Source organism: Homalodisca vitripennis, chromosome 5 (genome assembly GCF_021130785.1).
Source record: "Homalodisca vitripennis isolate AUS2020 chromosome 5, UT_GWSS_2.1, whole genome shotgun sequence".
Taxonomy (NCBI): Eukaryota; Metazoa; Arthropoda; class Insecta; order Hemiptera; family Cicadellidae; genus Homalodisca; species Homalodisca vitripennis.
The window spans coordinates 129,655,806-129,683,597 of record NC_060211.1 but is presented as its reverse complement, the minus strand read 5'-3'; the positions used below and the strand labels follow the sequence as shown (position 1 = coordinate 129,683,597).

The window sequence follows — 27,792 nt, the reverse complement described above, 5'->3', positions numbered from 1 at the left end:
AACTGCATTTTAAGCCGATTCTTGTATTTATTTTTCATGAAGCACATAGTTTGAGAATGCTTGTTCACATCATATTGATGGTTGGATAAGGAAGTAATACTTTAATTTTCATATCACTGAGTGCTTTGTAGGCCTTACGTGATGTTAGCAAACTTTCTACAATTTTGTCGCATTTAAAAACATTTTTCATTTTACTAATGATATTCAGCTCTATAAGATGATCTTGTCCCTCTTCTGAGAGACTCTGGACTTTTTCTATTTCCGGAAGCAGAATGAATTTCTATTCCAATCTTGGTTAGGATCTGGCTTGGGAAAGTGTTCCCTAACAGTGGTTACTAAATTTTGAAGGTGCTGAATTATGTTTTCCTTTATTTGGTTTCTTAAGTTCTCGTCAGAAGACTCCAAAAATGCTTTCAAACGTGGGGAAATTTGTAAAAAACCATTTATCGACTTTTGTTTCCCAAAATTGACACTTTTTAACCATGGCACTAACTTTATCTTTAACTACGTGTACATTGTTACCTTGTAAGTATAGATTTAAAATACTGAAATGTTCAAACAGATCAGCTAAGTAAGTAGTTACACAAAGCCAAGAAAAGTCAGTGAGAAAATCTACATACTTGGAATCAAGAAAGAAGAGTCAGACCACAACTTTAAGCTCGAAAATCTCTTCGCTATTACAGCCTCTCGATGAATGCAACGGTGCGTCGATTTCATGTTAGGAGCTACAGATTTGATACGAGCTTCAAGACTTGTTTTGTATCCATCCATGGATTTTGTTCCATCTGTAGACAAACTCACACATTTCCTCCAGTAATTTAACATGTAATTTCAATGCAGTGAAAATATAATCAGCTGTGGTATGAAGTAATTCACATGAAAAAAGAAAATCTTCGAACAACTGGTTTTCCCATAGATATCGAACAAAAACCAACATCACTGATTTCTTTTGTGTGTGTGTGTGTGTGTGTGTGTGTGTGTGTGTGTGTGTGTGTGTGTGTGTGTGTGTGTGTGTGTGCGCGTGCTCTCATCCAACTGAACAGCAAATATGTCACGGAAGCGAATCCTAACCAACATGGTATTTTCAAAGTTACTAACCATATCTGTAATTCGTCTACTAGTACAGAGGCTGCATCACCTAACATTCTTTTGCAAAGAATTGCCAAATTGTAATATAACTTGTTCTGCAATTGCATGGTTTTTATCACATTTTACAATGATAATTTGAGCTCGCCTAGTTTAATTCTAAAATAATTTACTTAACTTTCGTGTAAAATCACACATAGAGGTTTACACCGATCAAACCTGGAATTGGTTCATGTTCACCCATGTACCGTTGCTGACTAGTGTTTACATACATGCTAAATATGCAGCGCGCACGATCTCTAGTGGAAATTGACAAACGTACGACTTAGTAAATGTAGTACCTAACATTGTCGTTAGATTGAGCTAGTGATAATTGACTGTAATGATGAGTGCCTACTGAACCTACACGAACACTATAATAGCTACTAAAAGTAAAGTAAAATATAAAATATTTTAATTTCTTAGAAACAACTTGCGGAACCCGTGGGTCACTACTTGGGGTTGGGAACCACTGAAATACACAATAATAGAAATCACTCCTGTTTGAAGATATGTGTAAAATAATTGCAAAGCCAAATTAAGAGTTTACAGTAATTTTTCCTACACGATACAATCACATTTATGTTCACTACGTACAGTTTTACAGCAGTATTGATATAATGCAAGTTCCGCTAAGATAGTGTACTAAAACGTAAGAGTGCTCTGAATTAAAATATTGTAACCTATTTTTAATACTGACTCTAGTTAATCATAGTTTCTTATAATTCTAAATACTTGAGGAAATTTATAAGCAAACAGAAACTGAACACAGTTTTCAGCGTCAACTTAATCTATGAATACAATATGCCAATAGTATTTTTAATCTTGATATAAAAAGTAGCTATTATACTAAACATCCGTTAAGCATGATGGAATTGAGGAATCAACGCGTATATGGATGTGAGTATGGTTAAATTATTATAAATAATAAAAAGGCACTGGAAATTATTTTCTTTAATCGATGCTATCTCTTAATGTTCACTTTATTTTAGAACTCCTCAATTTTTGGAATCTTAATATAGCATAACTTTTTTGTAGTAATTCTTTTCAAAGTTTTTAAACGTATTTTGGACAGTTAAGTGATGGATACCTAAATAGAAAATGTTGTGGAAAAGTGCTCAATATATAAAGTTTCCTCCACTATGGTGTCCAATACGACATTTACATTTTTAAATGTTAGTTATACTAAGGAAATGATAACTACAACAAAGTAAAGTTTTAAATACTTATCAATAATCGGTGAAAATTCTTTATTTACATTTAAAGAATTTTAAAAAGGGTAGGCAACATTTCAAATTCAATCTTATGGATATTAAAAACTAATTTTTTACATCTTTTTTCTAAAATTAAATTTAAATGTGACAAATTTGTATGAGTGACTTTATAAAAAACAGCAGAAATAATTCTCACAGTTTGTAAGTATATGAAACATTTTTTATAGTATTTTACCATTAATAATGTAGTTTATACTGTTATATACTTTAATGAAATACATAGAAGAATATTTTTTCTACCATGTCACTGAATGATATGTATAATATTTTTAAACTTCAAACCAAAGAATAAATCATTTAACTCCTTATACAGCTAGTGGTAGTCGTAAAAGCTTATCGTTGTTGAAGTTATTGAATAATTTTAGCAATGAACATGTATTCCTGGTATCCGGCAAATTTTCCCGATACTTGAGCCGTGAGAGGAGTTGCTAATTAAATCAATGCCATAGTTGAATTATTTACTATTTTGCGAAAAATCATGTTGCAATGTCTAAAAAGAGAACGATTATATCTTATCTTAAAATTCTTTCAATCAGACTTAAAAAATAACTGGTTTTTTTAGGAAATCAGGTGGTCTAAATATAAAATAAATTTCTTTTAGTGAAACCCAAAATGGTTTCACTTCTACTGGGGGAGTTTGTTTCAGATTATCTTCCCTGCTATTATACCTATTCTTTATTTTTTACTCCTGTTTGTAGGAGGGAAATGTCAGAAATTATAAAATCTTTAAAAACAAAGACATCCTCAGGCTATGACAACATGTCATCTAAACTGCTTAAGTCATGTTGCGAATCCCTTGCTGATCCACTTGTGCATCTCGTTAACTGTTCTTTTGAAAGTGGAACCGTTCCAGATTTGTTAAAACTAGCTATCGTCAAGCCTTTGCACAAAAGAGGAAAAGTTGATGATCTCGATAACTTTAGACCAATCTCCATTGTTTCAACGTTCTCTAAGGTTTTTGAAAAGGCAGCTTTAAGTAGATTATGATCTTTTCTGATTCAAAATAACATTTTGATCAGCAACCAGTTTGGATTTTTCAAAGGGGGGTCAACTGTCAATGCTATGTTTACTTTTATTGATAAATTCATCAAGGCTCTGGATAGAGGCAAGTCTGCTTCTGGTGTCTTTTTCGATTTGCGAAAGGCATTCGACTTGGTTCCTCATGAGCTTGAGAGCATTGGTATACGTGGTGTCGCAAAGCAGTGGTTTTCTTCTTAATTGAAAGAACGTCGACAACTCCTAGAACTGCCTTTTGTGGATGGAAGCACTTTGAAGCATTGGCATTCTGATGTGCAAACTGTTAAGGCGGGTGTACCCCAGGGTTCCATTCTGGGTCCTCTTATGTTTATTTTATATATTAATGATCTTAGAAGATGTATCTCAGATGCCTACTTGTGCTTGTTCGCGGACGACACATCAATTGTGATAGAGAGCCAATGGCGTGAAATCATGGAGGTCAAAACCTTTGTAGAATCTAACCGGATAGTCCAATGGTTCCAAGAAAATGGATTAGTTATCAACACTAATAAAACCACATTACTTGAATTTTCTATCACAAGAAAGCATAATGATGACCTTAGTGTTTGGGTTGATGATGTAGAAGTCTTTTCTGAACAAAGCGTTAAGTTTTGGGCTTATCTATTGACAGAAATTTAAGTTTTTCCTGTCATACAAGCGACGTGGCGCAGAGGATAAGTTCTGGAATATTTGTACTACGTAGGCTTTCTCATTTTGTAAACACTGATGTTCTACTTACAACATATTATGCACTTATTTTTCCTTTCCTGTCTTATGCGGTAACCATCTGGGGTTCCGAGAGATGCAATACGCATTGTATCTTTGTCTTGCAGAAGAGGGCAATGCGACTTGTTTCTGGCATTCGTCAAAGAGAGTCTTGTAAATCTGTTTTTAAGAAGCTTGAAGTTCTGACATTTCCTTTTGTTTACATTTTTACACTTTGATGTTTTTTAAGCAGAACCATGGTATTTTTCAATCTCTTGTCCCTCAATCTGGATATAACCTGCGAAACAAACAAAAACTGAATATTCCTCACCATACCACTTCCTTCTTTAAGCGTCACACCTATTACAGTGCTGTATCATTGTTTAACGCTCTTCCTGATCACCTTAAATCTAACTTGATCTAAACTATTTTAAAAGAAAGCTCAAGTCATTTCTAATTGAACATTGTTTTTATTCTATAGAAGAGTATATTAAAGGTAGATAGAGTACCATACATAGATTGCTAGTAGTTTTTAGTTATATTTACTTTGACGCAAGCCAATGCATGTACTTATGTTATTATGGCAATAAAGAAATTTTGACTTCACTTGACTACTTCTTTTTTAATCAATATTCTTTGATAAAATTTAAAATATTCTACTTAATATCTTGTGGAACACTTGTCTATGATATTCATTTATTATTATTATTATTGTTTACATAATGTATTGAGAAATTGAGTGCAAAGCGGCAGTAAAAGATGTATTAAAATTTATTAAGATTTAGTAAAAGAATTACTTTATTTTAAATAGTAATTACCATTAATAATGTAATTTATACTTTTAAATACTTTAATTAAATACATGGAAGAATTTTTTCTACATTTTCACTGTATGATATGTATATAATATTAATTAACTTCAAAAAAAGAAGAAATCGTTTAACACCTTATAAGGCTACTGATAGTCGTAAAAGGTGATCGTTGTTGACGTTATATACTATTTTAGCAATGGTCAATATTTCCATGAACATAATTCCTAGTATCCCGCAAATTTTCCCGATACTTGAGCCGAGAGGAGGTGTTAATTAAAACAATGCTATCGTTGAAGTATGTACTATTTTGTGAAAAATCATGTTGCTGAGTCTAAAAAGAGAACAATTATATCTTATCTTAAAATCCTTTCAATCTGACTTAATAAATAACTGGTTTTAGTTAGTGTAGGCATTTATTTCACTATACGTTTTAATATAAGTACCTACATCTAATAGCGTGGTTCTTCAAAGATTAGAATGAAACTTTTATTCTTATCTTTTTGCCTGTTACTGGTGAATTTATGTAAGTACGTATATATATATATATATATATATATATATATATATATATATATATATATAATAAGGTAAACGGTTAGAAGTTGAAAAAGATAGATATACTGATTTTTTTGGGTAGACAGTAGCCATCTTAAATATTTTATTGGTATTACATTAATATTAATTGAAGAAACCGAAACAATTATCCAATTGTACTTTTAGTTTAAACTCTTGATGTGAAATGTTAGTTATACTAAGGAAATGATAACTACAACAAAATAAAGTTTTAAATACCTATCAATAATCGGTAGTAATTCTTTATTTACATTTAAAGAATTTTAAAGGGTAGGCAACGTTTCAAATTCAATCTTATGGATATTAAAAACTAATTATGTACATCTTTATTCTAAGATGAAATTAAAATGTGACAAATTTGTATAAGTGTGTTTCGAAATAATTTTACCGTTGGTAAGTATATGAAACAATGAAAAGTGAAATCATAAAAAATATACGCGTAGGGTAGACGTTTATAAATCACAAGAGTTTTAATTCTCTCTCCATTAATATCGGTCAGTTTCATGACCGTAAATCTTATTTTAAATTATTGCCATCAACCTAATAACTGTTCCATCCATCCAAATTGCAATAATACGAATCGCTGTAAAGATATACTTCTCTTTAAAAACTAAGTTTGATATAGATCAAGAGATTAGAATATTATTTTATGTATATCTGGAGTGTTTCTAATGTTAATAAAAAAATTGTGTTCCTCATATTCAATAGGAAATTGTTTGCTAATCCAAGGGTAACAGTTAATACGTTATACTCTAATATAAAACTACATGACGTAACTAATTTATCAACGCCCAAAAACACCCAAAAAGATAGAGACATTCAATTTTGTAATTAGATTGAACATGTGTCCAAGTGGTCCTCTCCGAACTCAATATTTCTAAAATTCTATAAGAAATTTATTGTTCGAAGTAAACTAATTCAAGTACTAATTTCAACCGATTCCCATACCAATGTTGTCAACACTTTAGTAAAAACTCTTTAATAAAATCAACAGACATGTTTCGAATAAGTTTTAAAAGGAAAATTATTGTGCTTATATGTCTACATTATTGTCTACATGATGTACAAAAAAAATGTGCGATTGGCCATCTTTTGATTTCCAAAATCTAAAATATAATTTTATGGAGATACCAATGAGATATATATATATATTCCAAAGGTTTAATTAAAAGGAGAAATTTCTAGTATATAATAACTTGAAATGCCAATAATATTATGTTCCTTTTGCTATAGATCACATCAATGGCAGACTCAAACCAATTTACTCTTTTCTCGATATTATGTTAACATTGCTAAACTATCAAATTAACATTAAAAAATTTTTTATATTGTGTATCTAAAGTTACTTTCTCAATATTGTGTTTGTTTGATATTGCAGCATGGAATATTTACAGTAGTTCAAGGAAAAAAAGAGGGACGGAAAATATCATAACTCAATTAAGCCATTTCCTCAATCACAATAATATTATAGGGATAGTACTAATCCATCTGGCCTAAGAATAGTACTGAAGCCCTTTGAGCTATGTATTAAAAATCATGGAATGTTCCTCGTAAAATCAAACTAAAATATTATTTATTCGCCATCAGTTATGTAATGAGTCCAGTGCCACTCTCAACATATAAGATATATGTATGATGAACGTATTACTTACGAAGAAATTGCGTGCGAAACCGTAAGACAATGCAAATATATCAATACAAAATGAGCAGACCCGACAGACGTTGTCCTGTACACACGTCTTTACTTCAAAAATTTTAAACTTTGATTAATCTGTAACAATGTGGGCTGTTTTGATAAAAATGTCTATTAAAAAGTTATTACAATATCTAACTTCATCACATGTAAATTTAATCACACTTCGACCAACCGATAGTGTGTGAGTATAACATGAGTGATGTGAAATGTAGAGGATGTTTTAAATGAAAACTTACTTAATCTGAAGGTAAAAAAGTTGAAACAAACTATTTTATAACAGGTATATTTTTTCAATTTACAACTTAATTTATTGTAATGCCATTGAATGTACAATATTTTTTGTTAATCCTTTAGGAGTATACACAAACAAATTAGATGATTTTCCGATAGGGCTGAAGTATAATAAGTGACCTCCATCACAATCGAATTATTGATATTTCTGAATAGCCTATATAACTACTATCCGAATTAGATTATAGTTATGTAAAGGATGAAGTATAATAAGCGGCCACCATCACAATCAAATTATTGATATTTCTGAATAGTCTAAACTACCGAATTTCATTATAGTTATTTAAAATTACAGTATAGTATCGGAACTGGCCAACAGAATTTAATTTATCTAAAATACTAAATAAGTATTCCGTATAGGGCTGAAGTATAATAAGTGGCCACCATCACAATCGAATTATAGATATTTCTGAATAGCCTATCTAAACTACTAAAATGACGAACTGAATTAGATTATAGTTATTTAAGGGCTGAATTATAATAAGCGGCCAACATCGCAATCAAATTATTGATATTTCTAATTAGCCTATCTAAACTACCGAATTTCATTATCTTTATATTTATATTTCTTGTTTGCGTGTGTATGGAGCTGAACTCCTCCTAAATGGGTGGACCATCTTGGAATGTTTTACATTGTATCCAGCAGAATGCGCTACGATCTCAGTTTCAAATGTTTTCTATTTTAATTCCAGGTTTTCATGACAGTTTGTGCTGCTATCAAATATGTGTGTTGTTTTGTAACATCGTGTAATTATTGTGTGAGTGCTAATTGTAATATTACATTAATAGAGATTGAAGATGTTTGAAGTACATAAAAATCTATAGTTATTTATTGAAGTTATTGAACTAATTTTGAAAATTTATTGAACGAAGTGAGTATATTGGTCGCATAACCTAAGTAGTATACAAATCAAAAGGTTGTGTTTCTATGTGTGAATAACTATTGTTAACAGTTTGGTCACATAAGTTCAAATTAAGTAGGATATAAATCACATGATTGAATAACTATTCCTCCTCTTCCACGAAGACGTGGCATTTTTCTGTAAAAATAAAATTCTATATAATAGTACACAATGAATATGAGTAACTTATTGAATATGTAATTTTAATTAAGTAACTTCTAGATAAAAATGTATAACAACGTAGACTACGGTATCTAAAATACTAAATAAGTATTCCCTATAGTTCTGAAGTACAATAAGTGGCCACCATCACAATCGAATTATTGATATTTCTGATTAGCCTATCTAAACTACTGAATTGCATTATTTTATTTAAAATTACAGTATCATTATAGTTATTTAAAATTACAGTATAGTATCAGAACTGGCCAACAGAATTTAATTTAAAACCAATTCCTACATTATTAACAATAGTTATTGACACATGTGATTCTCTATTAATTTAATATTACAATTAGCACTCACACAATAATTACACGATGATACAAAACAACACACAAATTTGATAGCTGCACAAACTGTCAGGAAAACCTGGAATTAAAATAGAAAAACATTTGAAACTGTGATCGTAGCGCATTCTGCTGGATCCAATTTAAAACATACCAAGATAAAAAACAATTTATTTCTAAACAAAAAATTAACTGATCAATCGCTGCACATATTTACGAATTTCAGTTAAAAGTGTATTTTACTAAAATTTCCAATTTTATATCTGGATAACCTCTATTGATATTCCTGATTAGCCCATCTAAACTACGGAATTTCACTATAGTTATTTAAAATTACAGTATAGTATCAGAACTGGCCAACAGAATTTAATTTAAAACCAATTCCTACACTATTAACAATAGTTATTCACACGTGATTTGTATGCTACTTAATTTGAACTAATCTGACCAATTTTGACTGCAGATTAAAAATGTAAATTACAACAAATTATTTTAAATCCATTAGTTTAAAACTTGATTATCTAAAATGTTAACAATAGTTATTCACACATAGAAACACAACCTTTTGATTTGTATGCTACTTAGGTTATTTGAGGTAATGCGACCAATAATCTCTATTAATGTACTATTACAATTTTAGCACTCACACAATAATTTTTATTTTCTTCTTTTTGCCTGTTGGCTGGCCTTTATAAACTTATAACGCGGCCACGTAGTACACTTTTTATAACTTCATTCTATTATATTTTAATGTTATTTGCCGTATTTACTTTTGAAACATGAACCTTACAAAACAACACACACATTGATAGCAGCACAAACTGTCGGGAAAACCTGGAATTAAAATAGAGAAACATTTGAAACTGCGATTGTAGCGCATTCTTCCAAGATCAACACTTAATATTTAGGCTAATAAGAATTTCAGTTAAAAGCTAAAACTTCTAATTTTATATCTGGATAATCTCTATCCTCCAAAGTGAGTACAGAATATATTGAAATAAGAAGTGGTGTTATTTTTATATGTTTATGCTTACTCTATGCTTTCAAGACTATAATTGATTAAACGTAGGCTATGGCTGTGTTGTAATATTATAATGTTTACATATAACAATTGGTGAAAATTTAACTTTGCAATCTGCATTAGACTACTGATCAAGCACTTTATAATAACGTAATCTAAATGTAAACAAATGTTCCTGCCTCTTTGGTGAACTTCAGCTGAAAATATTCACAGCTGTTAAGTATCAGTTCACTTCGTATTACGTGTCGTAGCGCAGTCTGTCGGATCCAATATAAAACACTCCAACATCAACAACAATTTATAATTAAAAATTTAATTAAATTTGACCGAATAAATAACTATAATGAAATTCAGTAGTTTTGATAGGCTATTCAGAAATATCAATAATTCGATTGTGATGGAGGCCACTTATTATACTTCAGCCCTATCGGAAAACCATCTAATTTGTTTATGTACACTCCTGAAGGATTAACAAAACATATTGTACATTCAATAGCATTAGGCCTACGATAAATTAAGTTGTAAATTAAAAAAATATACTTGTTATAAAATTAGTAATTTAAAATTACAGTATAATATCGGAACTGGCCAACAAAATTTAATTTAAAACCAATTCCTACACCAATAAGTAGTTATTCACACATGTGATTTGTATGCTACTTAATTTGAACTTATGTGACCAATTCTGACTGCAGATTAAAAAATGTAAATTACAACAAATTTTTTTAAATCCAATTAGTTTAAAACTTAATTATCTAAACTGTTAACAATATTCACACATACAAACACAACCTTTTGATTTGTATGCTACTTAGGTTATTTGAGGTATGCGACCAATATACTCACTTTAATAAATTTGCAAAATGAGTTCAATAACTTTAATAAATAACTATAGTTAAACATCTTCAATCTCTATTAATGTATCATAACAATAATTATCACTCACACAATAATTACAGAATGTTACAAAACAACACACAAATTTGATAGCAGCACAAAATGTCGGGAAAACCTGGAATTAAAATAGAAAAACATTATGGCTGTGTTGTAATATTATAATGTTTACGTAGAGCAATTGGTGAAACTTCATCTTTGCAATCTGCATTACACTACTGATCAAGCACTTTACAAATTTAAAATATGAACTTTCTAAATTTTAATTGTGAACAAATGTTTCTGCTTCTTTGATGAACTTCAGCTGAAAATATTCACAGCTGTTAAGTATCAGTTCACTTTGTATTACGTGTCGTTCGTGGCGCAGTCTGGCGGATCCAATGTAAAACACTCCACCATCAACAACAATTTATTATTAAAAAATTAATTAAATAAACTATTAAAATTGGACCGAATTATGAATCTAAACCATTCTCGGATCCAACTGAAGACACACAAAAAGTTTCATTAAAATCGGTCCACCCGTTTAGGAGGAGTTCAGTACCATACACACGCACACAAGAAATATATATATAAAGATATGTATGATGAACGTATTACTTACGAAGAAATTGCGTGCGAAACCGTAAGACAATGCAAATATATCAATACAAAATGAGGGAATGATTTAATTATGGACAGAAGAGCTATAAGAGATTGCCCTTTAAATTTTGTACACGATGTGCTCTTGAGGAACAATAATGAAGGATTCTCCACTCCGACCACTTTCTTGATGAAATTCCCTTAAGAAATGTACTGAGCAAACGCTTGATGTTAACTGAAATATCCTGATGGGTTTAATCAGCTGTTCTAAGTTAACTAATTACGGTACTTAATATATGAACATAGCTATAATTCTCGAAACCACTGTTTTTTGTTTTTTTTTTCTACTTGATTCTGATATAAATATTATCAAAATACTTTATGCCAAAATAATGAAATATTTGGGAATGTATAAAATGCTTTAAAAAAAGTTATGTTGATCTTACACCCATTGATGAAAACTATCAAAGATACATGTTATTATTTGAATTGTTTTATGACATATGACAACGAGGAAGAGCACCAAAACTATAAATTAATTTAAAAGTATAGCAGACATGTAACTGTTAAAATACTAGGTTCATATTATTTCATTAAGAAAATGTCAGTGATATTAATAGTATAGTGTCATTTATTTCAAATATGCAATAATATCAATATCCTATCAATATCGTGGAAAAGGGTCAGAACTCTCGTGATATGTTTATAGTCTATTCTCCAAGTATATTTATTGTGATTTCTTTTTTTATCGTTTGTGAATCTTGCAAGTTATCGATACTGTAATTTTCATACCCAATTTATGGTAAATACTTTTCACAAATTCAGTATAACTCTTAACCTCTTAAGTTAAAAATTTTAAGAAGTTTACAATTCTATGTTTTATTATGCAGAGGTAAGTTTTAAATAATAACCACCATTTTTTAGATATTAATTCTGAATCACATAAGATTATTGTTCGGTAGGTATTCAATACATTACTTTTGCAGATATAATTAAAGTTTTATTGGTAAAACGAATTATTCAAATCTTAATATTGGGTACTAAAACTGTTCTATCGCCAGCTTTCTATTTTGTTTTGTTTTGTTTTTCGGCATTAAAATGTTAAAATTTATAAAACTTCAGTTTATGTGAAAAATATATAAACAATATTTAAAAGTGTATTATTAATAATAACAACTTAACCATGCCCATGTCCCTATATAAGCTTTGAGATCTCTGTTCCTTCAAGTATAACAGATATTGTAAAACTTATTCAACTATGATTGTAAATAATAATATAGTCATTTAAATTATTATTACTTATTCTGGAAAATAAAAATGGAAATATAAATTATCCTATTATTTTTGTATTAATTGCAAAATTATGGATAGCAGATAGCAGCCAAAAACATGAACTATACATAAATAAAATATTGACTACTAAATATTTGTTTATCACTAAACAAATTGCATTAAGAATAGTGATTGTTGCAGGTGGTGATTATTTAGTGTTTAATTCGAATTACTTTTTATTCAATTTAAGTAATCTCACTGTAAGCATTAAATCTCTGGATTCTATACTTATTATAAATAGGAAGGTTTTGTGAGAATTTTCGATGCTCACGTAATACACAGTCACGGGTTCGGACATTTGGCAGGCACACTACTTGGATATAAACATAAAAGACTAGTATATTTGTTATTACAAAATATCACTGACAAATAATCTTAAAATCACCTGAAATCAAATTATTTACTGTAAAACTAGGCAATATTTTTGACAGCTGATCAAGTCACAGAATGCAACGTGCCCCGCAGTGTCTCAGTATTTGGTATTCAATAAATAAATCAGCTGTAATGCAAAAAGTATTATATAAGTTTAATTATACATGGCAGCGATGATGAACACAAACTAATTAGTGTACTAGTTTACAGGTTTCACTTAACGGTTCTATAAAATTGAGAATATACACACAGAAGGTACAAGAAACCGTTTTTCACTTCCTATTGTGGAACGTAGTGTATAGACATTTGAGGGAACCCATGACCGTAGCAAAGAGAATAAGAAACTATTACATACATACTAAATACAATTTTATGACAGAAAATTGTCGGGGGACGTAGATTCCTTTTTCAGTGATGAGGGATAGTTATGAGGAAAATAAATTTTGATATAACACCTGGATTAATGTTTACATAATGTCCACAAGATATTGCTTGCAAAGCTGCGGTTAGGTCCTAGAAACTTTAATAAAACTGAGGAATGCTGCAGTAAAAGAATTACTTTAGTTTAAATAATAAATACCATCAAAAATGTAGTTTATACTTTTATTGTTACTTTAATTAATGACATAGACTAATCTTTTGTCCACCATGTCACTGAATGATATGCATAATATTTTTAAACTTCAAACTAAAGTAAATCACTTAAAGCCTTATTAGGTCACAGATAATCGTAAAATCTTAAAGTTGTTCACGTTATTGGATAATTTTATCAATGGGCATCCATTCCTGGTATCCTGCAAATTCTGTTAATATATAAATAATCTCTTCAGCCGTGAGAAGAGATGGTAATTAAGAAAATACCAATACCGATAAGATCGTTGAATATTTACGATTTATCGACATATCATGTTGCATTTTTTTAAATAGAACATTTATATCTTATCTTAAAATCCTTTCAGATTTAATAAATAACTTGTTTAAGTTTTAATACAAGTGCCTAGATCTAAAACCGTGGTTCCTTAAAAAATTGGAATGAATCTTTAAATCTTATCTTTTTGCCTGTTACTGGTGAATATATGTAAGTACATAGTGTATGAATTAACAATTATTTTTTGCCATTTTAATAAACAGAGTTATTTATGGTAATTTAAATCTATAAGGAGGTAAACGGATCAACCCTGAATAAGTACGATATACTGCATTTTATGATTAGATAGTAGCCATCTTACAAATGTTATTGGTATTACATTAATATTAACTGAAGAAACAGAAACAATTATCCAATTGAACTTTTAGTTTCACCTCGTTATTCACATACTGGTCACATCTAAAAAAAAAAATAGTGATGCCTCTTATTAGCGAAATAGGTAATTATTTTTCGGTTATCTTTGCTGAAATCACATGTTACATATACATTAGTAATAGAAATTCTTTAAATAATAATATTCATGTGCACCATTTATCCCAGAAATGTTGTGAATGCTTACGCTTCTTGTAATGTTTGTTGGAATTAGATTTGCCGTAATATTATGGGGAGCGTTTTATATCCGAAAGTATATCATCTTGAGATTTAACGAGGTATTATGAATGCCACATGAGAGTATTATAAAATCTCGTAAACTAAATGAAATCTTATTAAAAATAATGCTACGAAATATTTTAGTCGAGCTATTAAATATTTTTGTTCACTATTACGTGAAGAATTTATCTCACATATAAATTTTCCAGAAAATTTTACTATCTTGAATCGGTTAGTAAGAGAAATTTCCATCTCATTCAAGGCATTCGAGTATATATATATTATATATATATATATATATATATATATATATATATAGCCACCTTTAAGAAAACTAACAAACCATTTTTTTAATTCGCTGATAGTCACAATCATCATCAGTGATAAAAAACGTTTTAAAGTTAACTAGATAACAATCACTCTCAGGTAAGAATTGTTGAGACTAAATTATTATGTTACTAACAACTAATTTGCCCTGTTGTGAATAAGAGACAAAACAAATATTGCCCAAGCGATTCAACGTCCTATTGATACCTGTACGTTCATAGCGTCCAAAAACTCAAACTGGAACAATTTCACCTTTTACATCATAATGCTTTCCATATGGAATACCAAGCAGACTAACTACGCCAGATTCTGCAATAACTGGAATTTTTCGTCATTATACTACAACTGAATCTTTTTAAGTAAACATAGAAACTCAGAATATACGTTTTGTCTAACGAAAAAGATAAATCTACTTATTATAGAGGTAGCATAAGATTAAAGAAAGAAAGAAACACTTCTTTATTGAGGCGAAATTAGGACCATGTGGTCCTTTCTTTTATTTAACATCTTAAAAAATTAATCTTAATAATGCAAATTAAGGTTAATTAACTATAACTTACACTTACGGCATTCCATTCACTCTTACATTCACACAGTCACGATTCAAAGAGTAGTCTCGCCGCCCGCCACGATAATCCGGTCCAGGTATTTTCGTCTCAGCTCCGCCACAAACCGTTTTCGGCTCTCAATTTGTTTGACAGGATCTGGTAAGGAGTTCCATAATCTACAGGCGGTAACGGTGAAGGATCGGTTATAGGTTTTGGTTCTATGTATTGGAATTCTGAGACTTAGTGCACCAGACCGAGTTTCTCTTGCGCCACTCCCCGCCAAAAACAGAAAGTATTCAGATAAATATTTTGGTGAATCTGTATTAATAATAGAGTACAACAATGACAAAATTCGAATCTTGAATCAGCTAATTTTAGAATTGATGATTGAATAAAATATGGTGTAACATAATCCCTTTGACGTAAATCAAACCGAAAGCGAATGCAGTAATTTTGTGCTCTTTGCAGTTTAGTGCTAAGGGCTACAGTCATGTCATTGATTAAAGAGTTGCAGTTGTTAAAGTAAGGAAACACAAGTGACTTGATCAACAGAAGGTTAATGTGAAATGGTAGAAGTCCTTGCATTCGTTTCAGAGTGTGCAGAGCAGCGAACACCCTGTTACAGGTGTACACCACTGCATCGGTCCATCCAAGTGCGTTACGTATGGTAAAAGTTTTCCGTCTACAGTTATTGTCGGTGTATTTTGTAGGTCAATGAAGTTGGCAAGTCGTTGATAACAATCATGGGTTGGGTTTTATCCGGGTTAAGTTTAAGTCCATTTTTTAAAGCCCATTGAACAAGTCGTTGTATGTCTTCATTCATCCACTTCACAGTCTGGTTTATGTCGATAATGTTAAAGTGTGAGTAGATTTGTAAGTCATCAGCATAACAGTGAAATTTTCAATGCCGCAATACAGTGTTAATGTCATTTATGTACAAAATAAAAAGTAGTGGGCCAAGAATTCATCCTTGCGGAACTCCGCAGGTCACAGTTCTGAAATCAGACATTGAGTTGTCATTGCACACACACTGCTTTCTGTCCCTCAGGTACGATTTTGTCCATGCTAAAGCATTTTCAGAGAAAACTAAATTTTCAAGCTTTTCATTTAAAGAACATTTATCACACACAAAATATGGAAGAGTTGACAAATCTGCTGTAGCCAAGCACTGCATTGAATCAGGACACAGAACATCAATTTCAAATCTAAAATTAATAAAAGAAATAACAAAATCAATGAAATTGAATGCTTGGGAAACACTATACATAAACAAAAATAAAGAAAAACTCATGAACAATGAAGAGGGCCCTATTGAAAATTCCAATCTTCTTTCTTCGCAATTTATTCAAAAATTAAACTCTAGTCAAATCTAATATTTTCATACTGGCTGAAATGTTTCCTAAAAATTTTTGTATTTATATTTTTACACCATATGTTATTTTAATATTAATTTTAACAAACAATGTGTAAATATTTATTTGTGGAGTTGCCTGAAGATGAAACCTTTGGTTTCGAAAGGCCTCGTCCGAAAAATAAACAATTTGGAAAAAGTAGTGTTTTTATTAACATTTAGTAATATTTAAAGAATTTTCCAATTGCTCTAAGAGTCTACAATGAACATGGCACTCAAGCCCAATGAGCTGAACAGACTTCACAAATACAAACAAAAAGTAAGGTTATTAGAATTAGATATTCAGTTTTTAAGAAAATGCAAGAAATTTAAGATTTTCCCAAAGTTTATTAAAATTAACATTCCAATTAAAAACAAAACCACTGACAGAGTTATACATAATGCAAAATTGAATTGGCTTAACCTTGAAATAAAAAATCTTTACTCTAAACAAGATACTTTATCATTACAAGCTTTAGAACTACATTAAATTTGGACATAAGTAAAAACTTATCAACGATCTACCATGAACTTTTCCAAGAAAAATATTGTAATATGCTTGATAGTATTGATTTTAAATACAAAAAGAAATAGGAAAAGTTAGAAAACAAATTTAAATTACTTCTAAATTCCAATGAGCCATTTCTTCATCAAGAAACAAAATTTCCAATCAAAAACCAACAACTAGTGTGTAACTTGTCATCAGAAACATTTACCGAAGATGAAATGAATCTTTTAAACAAAGGTTTAAATTTTAACCTAACAAGTAGAAATGACAGTGAAAATGTAATTGTTGATATAGAAAGTAACATTCAATATTTAGATGAGAGTACAAAGACTGCCATAAGATCCGACATATACTCTACCTTTTCCAAGAATCTAAAAGAAAAACGTTCCTCACAATTACATAACACAAAATACAATAGAACAAGAAAATGTCTTAAACAGAAGAATGTATTTTATTTGAAGGCTGACAAAAGTAATACTATTGTCATTATGAACAAAGAAGAATATCATAAAAGAGTTAAACAAATTTTAGACACTGGACAATATAATATCCTTCAAAAAAATCCAATTCAAAAGTACACTAAATCAGTATCAGAAACCTTAAAAAACTGTAAAAATTTAATTAACAACCAATTATATAGAAAACTTATAGTTCCTAATCCTACCATTCCAAAATTACACTGTCTCCCAAAAATTCATAAACCTGGGAATGGAATGCGACCAATAGTGTCATGTATAAATTCCCCAACATATTTTCTGTCTCAATGGTTGTCGAAAATTCTTCAAACTTTAGAAGGTTTTCCTTCATTTTCCATCAAGAACAGATACGATTTTATAGAATCAATTAAATACATTGTTCTATATAAAGATGAATATCTCGTTTCTTTTGATGTAACATCGCTTTATCCTAATGTTCCAATAAAGGATACAATTAAAATAATTACAGATTGGTTAACTTCTCAAAATTTACAAAAGGAAATAATTGATGAATATTCCCGTATGATAAATTTATGTATGAATCAGAGCACATTCCAATATAGAGAATCTTACTATACCCAAATTGATGGAACAGCTATGGGAAATCCTCTCTCATGTTTTATTGCCAATATTTTTATGAGCTATTTTGAAACTACAGCCAAATCTAAAATGAAATATTTCCCAAGAAAATGGATACGATACGTCGATGATATTTTTGCAATATTTAATAAAAATGAAAGCATACAAGATTTTATCACAACTCTAAATTCGTTTTACCCTACTATTAAATTTACGTATGAAATTGAACAAAACAATAGTATCCCATTTTTAGACGTATTAGTTATTAGAAATGAAACAAAATTTGCATTTCATATCTACAGGAAACCAACTCATACAGATAGGTTCATCATCAATGAATCTAACCATCCATCTGCACAAAAAAGAGCAACATTTAATTCAATGATTTATAGATTGTTAAATACACCACTTTCAACAGAAAACTACAAGAAAGAACTAAATTACATCAAATCTATTGTTATGTTCAATGGTTACACTACACAACTCATTGACAATATACTAAAAAAAGCTTTAAAAAGAAGAAGTAGAAAAGATAAGACAACATTAAGACCACCTCAAGACACAAAACATAAATTTATTTGCACAACATACAGCACTTTTTCAAACCAAATATGCAAAACTTTTAAAAAGCATACAAATAAAACTGTCACTCACAGAACAAGCAACAAATTATCCCAAATTTTAGGAAACCCTAAGGACAAAATTTCAAATGATAGTAAATCGGGAATTTATGAAATTGGATGCGATGACTGTGACAAAATTTATATTGGACAAACAAAAAGAACAATAAAAACACGATTTAAAGAACATTTATCACACACAAAATATGGAAGAGTTGACAAATCTGCTGTAGCCAAGCGCTGCATTGATTCAGGACACAGAACATCAATTTCAAATCTAAAATTAATAAAAGAAATAACAAAACCAATGAACTTGAATGCTTGGGAAACACTATACATAAACAAAAATAAAGAAAAACTCATGAACAATGAAGAGGGCCCTATTGAAAATTCCAATATTCTTTCTTCGCAATTTATTCAAAAATTAAACTCTAGTCAAATCTAATATTTTCATACTGGCTGAAATGTTTCCAAAAAATTTTTCTATTTATATTTTTACACCATATGTTATTTTAATATTAATTGTAACAAACAATGTGTAAATATTTATTTGTGGAGTTGCCTGAAGATGAAACCTTTGGTTTCGAAAGGCCTCGTACGAAAAATAAACAATTTGGAAAAAGTAGTGTTTTTATTAACATTTAGTAATACTTAGTAAAGTTGATACAATTTTCGTTTGCCTGTCGAGAAAATTTAAAAACATATTTTCTTTATTATGTCTGTATGTCTATCGTACCGTAATAACATCTCGATAATAACATTTACCTGAAGGATAATATTCTATTCAAGCATTAAACGTATAAAATGAGCTACTCCTAACTAAAAAAAGGAAACTATTAAGTTTTATAACATACCCATTACATATAGTTACGAATTGTTGCTTTGTAACATGTTGAAGCTGTTACCTCTTGGGTATTTTTTATTGTACATTTTAATTGTTGCAGGTTTCCATATTATTCAAATCTGCGTTCATTGGTTCTGGAGTGATTTTGAACTCTAACTGGATATTGACTACTGGCTACAACGTTTACACGTAAGAAATAGCTAGATTAAAGTGAATGAATTTTATAGGCAGTAACTCATGTCAAGGTATAAATAATTTAAATATTAAACTGGAAGTTAATTAATAATCTTGAGGAGATCTTCTCTGTATTTAATAAAACGCTAGTTGACACAGTATCTTTAAACTAAAGTAAACTTTATTGATTAAAGTATCTCCTAAATCAATAATAGGCATACATTGGAGAGATTTTATGGACTTGGTACCTTTTACACAAATTATTAAGTTATATTTTATGTTGTAAAAATTGTTTACTTATACGATGTTTTTTTCATATTGGTTGTAGAATCTTGGTTAAAAGATCTTTCGTTTTGTAAGTCAAGAAGTTGAATAGCCAATATGCTTTAAAAAAAATTCAATTAAGAGATTTTGTAAGGAGGCCATCGTATAACTAACATCGAATCCGGTTTCATAAAAATGTCCTTCCTATTTGAAATCGAACATGTCGTTGGATTTATAAACCCCCGATAACATTAGCGCTCCTGGAGAGCAATGGGATTTCTTCTTAGTTATATTCTACAGATTAACGTTAAAATTTGAAGTTTACTTTAATCAACCTGAGTCACGTCCTTCAAAAACCAATTAGCTTGACATATCACACTGTTTTTTTGGTAGTACAATCATTTCATTGGTTCCTCTTTAAGTTTAACAGTGTTAATTTATAAAGGGAACAAGATTTCGAATACATGATATATAATTAATGAGGTGGCAACATTTTCATGCAAAATACAATCATTTTGTTCCGAGTAAGCGAAATAGACAGCAGGTCTCGGAAGCGCGCCCCTCCCCAAACTCGGAGCAAAGCATAAAAAACCACATGCCACTAGTGGGAAGAGAGACAAAGAGAGACAAGACTTCGAGAACGTGATTTATAATTAAAGAGGTGGCGAACATTTTTATACAAAAATACAATTACTTCAGCACCACGGTGCACCGCGTAACTTAAAAACTAAATAACAAAAGATAAAATTCCAATATAGACAATAACATAATAAATAGAAATAATAACATAATAAATAAATAATATAATATAGAGATTTGATATATAAATAACAATTTCAGGTACGGCATGTAGGAAAAATTATCTTTAACTGGTAAGTGTTATGAACTGAGGTTAGGGAAAAGGTTGTAGAATTTTTAGGCCCACTATTTTTAAAAAGTAATTTGGTTTCAGGTTTGTAGCCAAAAAGTAAAAAAAAATATTTAAAGCCGATTTTCGAAGGAGGCGGGGGCTTAGTTGCCTCCACGAATCCGAATTAAAGATGAAATCCTCCCCTTCAGTTCATGTAACTAAACTAAATACACACTAGTCTTAACACTGGCCCTCCTCCAGATCTAATATCTGGCAGCGCTCCCTGCACCCCAATCCTCGCAAGTTCAGTATAAGAAAAGTAAAAAAAACATTTTGGATCCAACCTTGTTCCAGATGAAATGAATATGAGCACATACACTCCGGTTGGATGCCGGTACAGGAGCGCTGGCAGGGCACGGGGCATTCAGTTTTGGTTTCAGTGGTTTCATTGGGCAGACTCGCCGCACCAGTCCCGCTGACGGCACTCACGGGGACCCTATAGAATCCCAACATAACCAGTAGATATTTAGAAAAATGTTATTGCAACCTGAGAAATAATAAAAACTTAATTATGTTTGCCACAAAGTATATATATAAAATATTTAAATTTAACAACTAAAAATAACCATCTGTAACTAACAGTACCTTTTAAGTATCAAAGACTATTTCCTAAAAATAACTCAAGACACCAAGTATTATAAAATACACTACTTGGTGACAATATTAAATATTATGTACAAAACAAATTTTCAAATATATAAACATTTACTTGCAGGCTAGAACAGCCATACTAAATTATTCAGCGTGATAACATTTACTTGTAACAATAATTCGCTGGATTTTAATCATTCTATTATAATATTATAATAATTTACATTTTTCTATTAAATATTAATTGTAAGGTAGGCCTAATAATAATTATATAATTTACAAATAATAACAGTACATTATTTCCCAAATAACAATAATTAAATTATAATCCGTTCACGCTACTATAAGGCAATTAATTAATTAAACAATAAAATAAAAATCATGAATGTTGCCACCCAATTTTGCACGCAACACAAAACACGAGGTCACAAAATTTGCAAAGTCTGTACCGTCTCGCTTACACTAAATAAAAACAAGGTGATACTAAATAAATAATTTCCGTTCGCCGAACGGATCGATTAGAAAGCACGGCGCAAAAATATAAAAACTTAACTGGCATAGTTAAAAACATTAACAAATTTAGAAAGTACGATAGACAGGAAAGAACACTTTGCGACACGAAACAACTTACACGAGGAACACAAGGTACAAAATAATATATAAACTACTTATAACTAAACTACGATAATATATGTCTGCGTGGGAGAGAAAAACCGCCAACAAAATAAAGTTAAGAGGGTGAGAGAGACAATTACCTGCCGAAAGTAGTGGAGCTAGCCAGCCATGGGGAAACGGGAAGAGCAGAGAACAGCCAGAAACACAGTAGCTTCTCCGAACGTGTCTGACCGCTCCGAACAGTAGCCGGTGCCGGTGAACAGCTGGTCGGTAAACTAGTCAAGGTCAACCAGCTGACCTCAACCAAACAGTCCAACCAGGCAGAAAATCAATACTTGACGGAGTGACTCCCCCACCGACTGATAAGAGTGGCCGAGGTGGGAAAGGTAAGACAAAAACGTTCAAACTGAGCCCCGGCTCAGTTTCCTACAAAATTTTGTGTGATAATATGTACCTAGATTGACCAATTTATATCAAACATAAAGTCAGAATGGATTATGGTATAATACAATGTAAGCAAACTAGGGTTGACTACTTCAGAGATTCTGTTTCTGCCCAATGTCAATCAGTTGAGGATTATACAAACAGGTAGAACTTATATTTTAGGAATACCACGCAGAAATCACCCGTATATATAAAATGACTAAAAGAGGTCATGATAAACTTAAATTATTAAATATCAATCTTTCGTTTACTATTTGATATAGAAGGTTAAAAGAGACGTGTACACTCGAATTTGGTTCTACTCTGGAAGTTCGAGTTTCTAAACTTACCTTACTAAAGCCTTTCTTGTCCATTTCACAATTGCTTAATTAATTATAGTTGCCATAGTTTTCCTTATATAAATAGTTTGAGCACTGATCCTTTGACAGTAAGGGTAATTTGGGCATAATACACAATAGTCACAGGAGGTACTTCACGTAGAACTGATTTACGCCTTCATAAAAGTAAGCCTTACTCAAATTATGTTCAATTTAAATTTGTTTCCTAGCAAAGATACAAGGTTTTGGGGAACAAAGGTAATACATGCAAATCGTGCAATAGACATATTCACCATTAAAATGTTTTATAAAAAGAAAGTCACCAAAAAATTTTTATTTTTAAAGCTTTAATGGAAAAGTGTCTAGTCATTTTTAATCATTACTAAATTAAAACTCGGTAGAGTTTGGTATCTCAAATGCATAGATATGTGATAAATAATAGCGTATGATTAAATATTTTTAAGCAATGAAGTGTGTATATAACAACAATAAAACAGCTATGAATTTTGTAAAAACCATAACAATTTTAAAAAGAATAGCATTTTTGGTGCACCTAATATATCGATAACCGCACATTTCTAAAGCATTTTAAGTAATAAGTAACCAATAAAATCACCTAATTATTTTTAGAGTCCCACAAGGGGATCTGTCGTTCCGGGTGGAAGGTACCAAATGTGAGAAGGCCGGCCAGCTCTTCACTGCAGACAAGGTTTTAGAAAACGTGAACTACACTGGTACCTGGGACTACGATATCGCAGTCGTCAAGCTAAATAAGCCTATCAAGTTTGGCAAGCACGTCAAGATAAATTTTTGGACGTAAAAAACTGCACATTTCCATTTTATTTATTTATCGTCCTATCCCAAAAATTATGCTTGACAATACACTAATTTCTGTTTTATTTTTAATTACGCACCCCGAAAAATGTGGGGCCCAATGAGAAGAGAAGAATTTATTGCAACTTTCTATGTATATTGAACAAAGGCAGTCACTAAAAAGTTTTTCTTTTTTTAACACTTCAATAGAAAATTGTCTACTTCTTTTTAACTATCGCTAATTTAAAACTCGGTACAGTTTGATAAATCAATTAAACAGATACCACATAAATAATAACGTATGAGTAAACAATTTTAAGTAATTAAATGTTTAAGAGTAGCATTTTCTGTTGCACATATTCCTATCAATTACCTTTACAACGGGTTAAAATTTCTAACGCATTTTAAGTAACCAATAAATGGACCTAATTATTTTCAGGTTCCCAAAAGAAGATCTGTCGTTCCGAGTAGGAAGTGCCAATTGTGAGAAGGGCGGCCAGCTCTTCACTGCAGACAAGGTTTTAGTGAACGAGAACTACACTGGTTCCTGGGACTACGACATCGCAGTTGTCAAGCTCAACAAGCCCATCAAGTTTAGCAAGTACGTCAAACCCATCAAGCTCGGCACTACGAGCCTCAAGCCGACGACTAAGGTTGCGATAGCGGGATGGGGAGCAGCGTCACAAGTGAGTGGTAGTGTATTCTAATAATTTAAGAAATATATAACAGAATAAAAAACTTTATGTAGATTAGCTGCCTATGCATATGTTTTAGATATTTCTTCATATCAAAGTCCCGAAACTGATCACTTGGTTTAAAAGCAAATTCCTCAAAGTTTGCATCGTACGCTTTTCGGTTGGCACTTCGTTGTTACCTCATTCGCTCATTTGCTGGTTTGCACTTGCAAATAAAACCTTAGCTTTAGCACAGAAAATCTGTACAGATGAAGATGTTGAAAAACAAAACTTACGTCACTAGCCGTAAAAAAACTTGCTGTAGAAAAATATATCTTGGGATATTATTTATTGGCTGAGAGTTAGGGAGGAATATATTCACAGGCTTGGAATATATTCTTTTCTATATGTGTCTCCTCACGACGATTCGAGAATAAACTGACATGTAGACTTAAAATGAAGCTTCATTCCCGTATATGCAACACCTAATTCGATCATTAATAAGTGACACAATATCACATAAAGTGTAGCCATGCAAACACAAACTCTTACGTAGTTCATCAGCACATGGTGGCATGGTGTAATCATCACACTTGTAGACCATTACAACAAAAATGTGAAACTCTCATTAGTTAAAATATTTTTTATATTATTTCTTTTGTGAAAATTTCGCAACAAATTTCATTTCTTCATAGACAACAATGAGTCCTGTGATATATCTTGTTTATCCCTAGGATTTGGCATCATTGAATCCTATCACTAAGTAGGGTTGAAAAGTTTCTCATGTGTTTACCGCGGAATTTTGAAATTTGTTTCTGTGTTTTGTTCTGTCCGAAATTCGTCTCAAGAACAAAATAAGCTATATTTTAAATATTGCACCTAGCCCGTTAGGCGTCACGTGGTGAAGAGTACTCTTTTGTATAAGTACTCATAAGTCCTATGATACAAAACATGCACATCACTTATGCTCGCAGCACAAAAAAAATATTTCGAGATATACCCAATAATAAAGTATTTAAAACTTAAAAAACGTAACAATGAAACTCACTCATTCTACTGTATATTTTTTTCCATACTATGAATAGGTATATAAATAAGGATAGAAATACTTGTATTATTGTGGCATGTTAAATTAGTAAAATTTATCATTTTAACAGTAAAATAAAATAACAAAATGATGCTTTTAGTCCGAATTCAAGTCGCTCACCTTGCTGGCAGCTAAAGTGACAGTGTACGACTGGAATAAATGTGAAGAAACCTTCTCCTCCTATCTGACACCGAGAGTAATGTGTACATACGACACGAATGTTGGCCCTTGTGCTGTAAGTATGGATTTTACACTAACGTGGATATGGTAATATGGAAAAATAGTATAGTATATATGTTGTTCAAACTCGAGTACTCATCATAATGTCGCATACGATAATTTATGTAATTCTTTTTAATTAATATTATTTATAGAATTTATAGAATCTATGATTATAAAACCTAGTTCCATTATATCTGCAAAAATGTGTATTAAATAGTACTATAATTATTTGTAAAATTTTTTACTATCTTGTGATAGTTTTATTGTTCGTTAAAAGTCTAAAACAAGTAGAGGAAACAAAATTTTACTGAACTTTTATATTACAGAAATAATTATCTTTGTCTTAAATCCAATCACTATTATGATTTTTCTCTATTTCTTCTAAATTATTGCTATTTTAATTTTGTATGAGTTTATACCAAAAATGATAAATGGTTGTTAAAAATTAAAGCGGAATTATTATTTGCTTTGCATTACTTAATGATTGTGGATGCTGTAAAAGATTACCATTATTTCAGACATTTTATACGTAAAAAAGTAAATTAGAGATATCTTATTTTACCAGGTGAAGTTAGGGCTAAGAATCCTTCTCTAATACTTAACTTGGGGACCAATGGCTAATAACGTATATATTAAAAGTAATTCGCCGTTTTTAGAACAGGCATCTACTCTATTTTGAAAATATAAAACCATCAGCATATGAGAAATAAATAATTACATTCAAATGCAACGTACTTACTCAAGTTGACAACTTATACCGTATATTTTAAGATACAAAACCTAGATAACTATTTCGTGAAATATTAAATTTTTGTAATTATAACAATGCTCTTATTATTGTATTACTGCATTCCTAATGACGTTGATATTAGAAAATTTTTCTCGTGTACATGCATATTTTCTACGTACTAAATTGAGGTAAGAATGTTATTAAAACATTTTTCTTTAACTTTAAACAGTAACGCGGTCTACATTCTATATTTTCAATTTAAATTATCCAGTAGTAGGAGTATTCTCTTGATTCTTGAAAATCGTTCTTTATTTATTTATTTCTTTACGTCATTTAGCATTTTATAATTTTTTTGACTTTCTTGTTTTTAAGGTACGTTCTTAACTTAAAACGTGTTTTTTAATTTTGTCAATGTAATTAATAATGAAAAATCCAATAAACTATTCGACACGCCCTAAACTATGGTCTATGCTATTATGAAGGGCAGCAGATCTGAAAAGGATATATCATAAATAGTTTATTACAACTTTAAAATAAATCTAGTTTTAAATGTGGCTTATACTATTTTAAAACTGGTACCTATACATATTATAATGTCGTGTACAGTCTGACTTTGGAGATCCTCTGGTGTACAAGAATGCAGTGTACGGACTGTACGCCGGTGGTTACGACTGTCTCTTTGACCCTGCTGCGTACGTGAACGTGCCCTCATATGTCGACTGGGTCAAAAATACCATTGAGAAGTGACCTTTGAGATGAAAAGAGAACTACTGAATGAAAAAACATATTTGTCTTCGTAATGTATCTTGTTCTCATACCTATTAAAACTCTACAGGTATTTAGCAGACGTATTAGTCTAAAATTTTACTCAATCATTTCTGCATCCAACCACTACCTCTCCTTCCCAAAATACAGAACCAGTTCAATATTTTAATTAAACTTATTTTATAGCAATGTGCCTAAATGTACGCGTCTTAAAATCTATTTTATAAAATAAACTGAATTTAGAATATTCAATTGAATGGTCAATCTCAT

General features: G+C 30.7%; 1 protein-coding gene across 1 annotated transcript in view; it reads left to right on the top strand.

Moving 5' to 3' along the window:
• The window catches only part of LOC124363613 (trypsin theta-like), a 33,315-nt gene extending 5,811 nt beyond the window's left edge, over nt 1–27,504 (top strand). Inside the window, exons 4-7 of the mRNA XM_046818870.1 lie at nt 23,862–24,047; nt 24,484–24,730; nt 25,906–26,040; nt 27,364–27,504. Coding sequence (XP_046674826.1) covers nt 23,862–24,047; nt 24,484–24,730; nt 25,906–26,040; nt 27,364–27,504 — 709 coding nt within the window. The remainder of the gene's footprint in view (nt 1–23,861; nt 24,048–24,483; nt 24,731–25,905; nt 26,041–27,363) is intronic.
• Nucleotides 27,505–27,792: the final 288 nt, after the last annotated feature.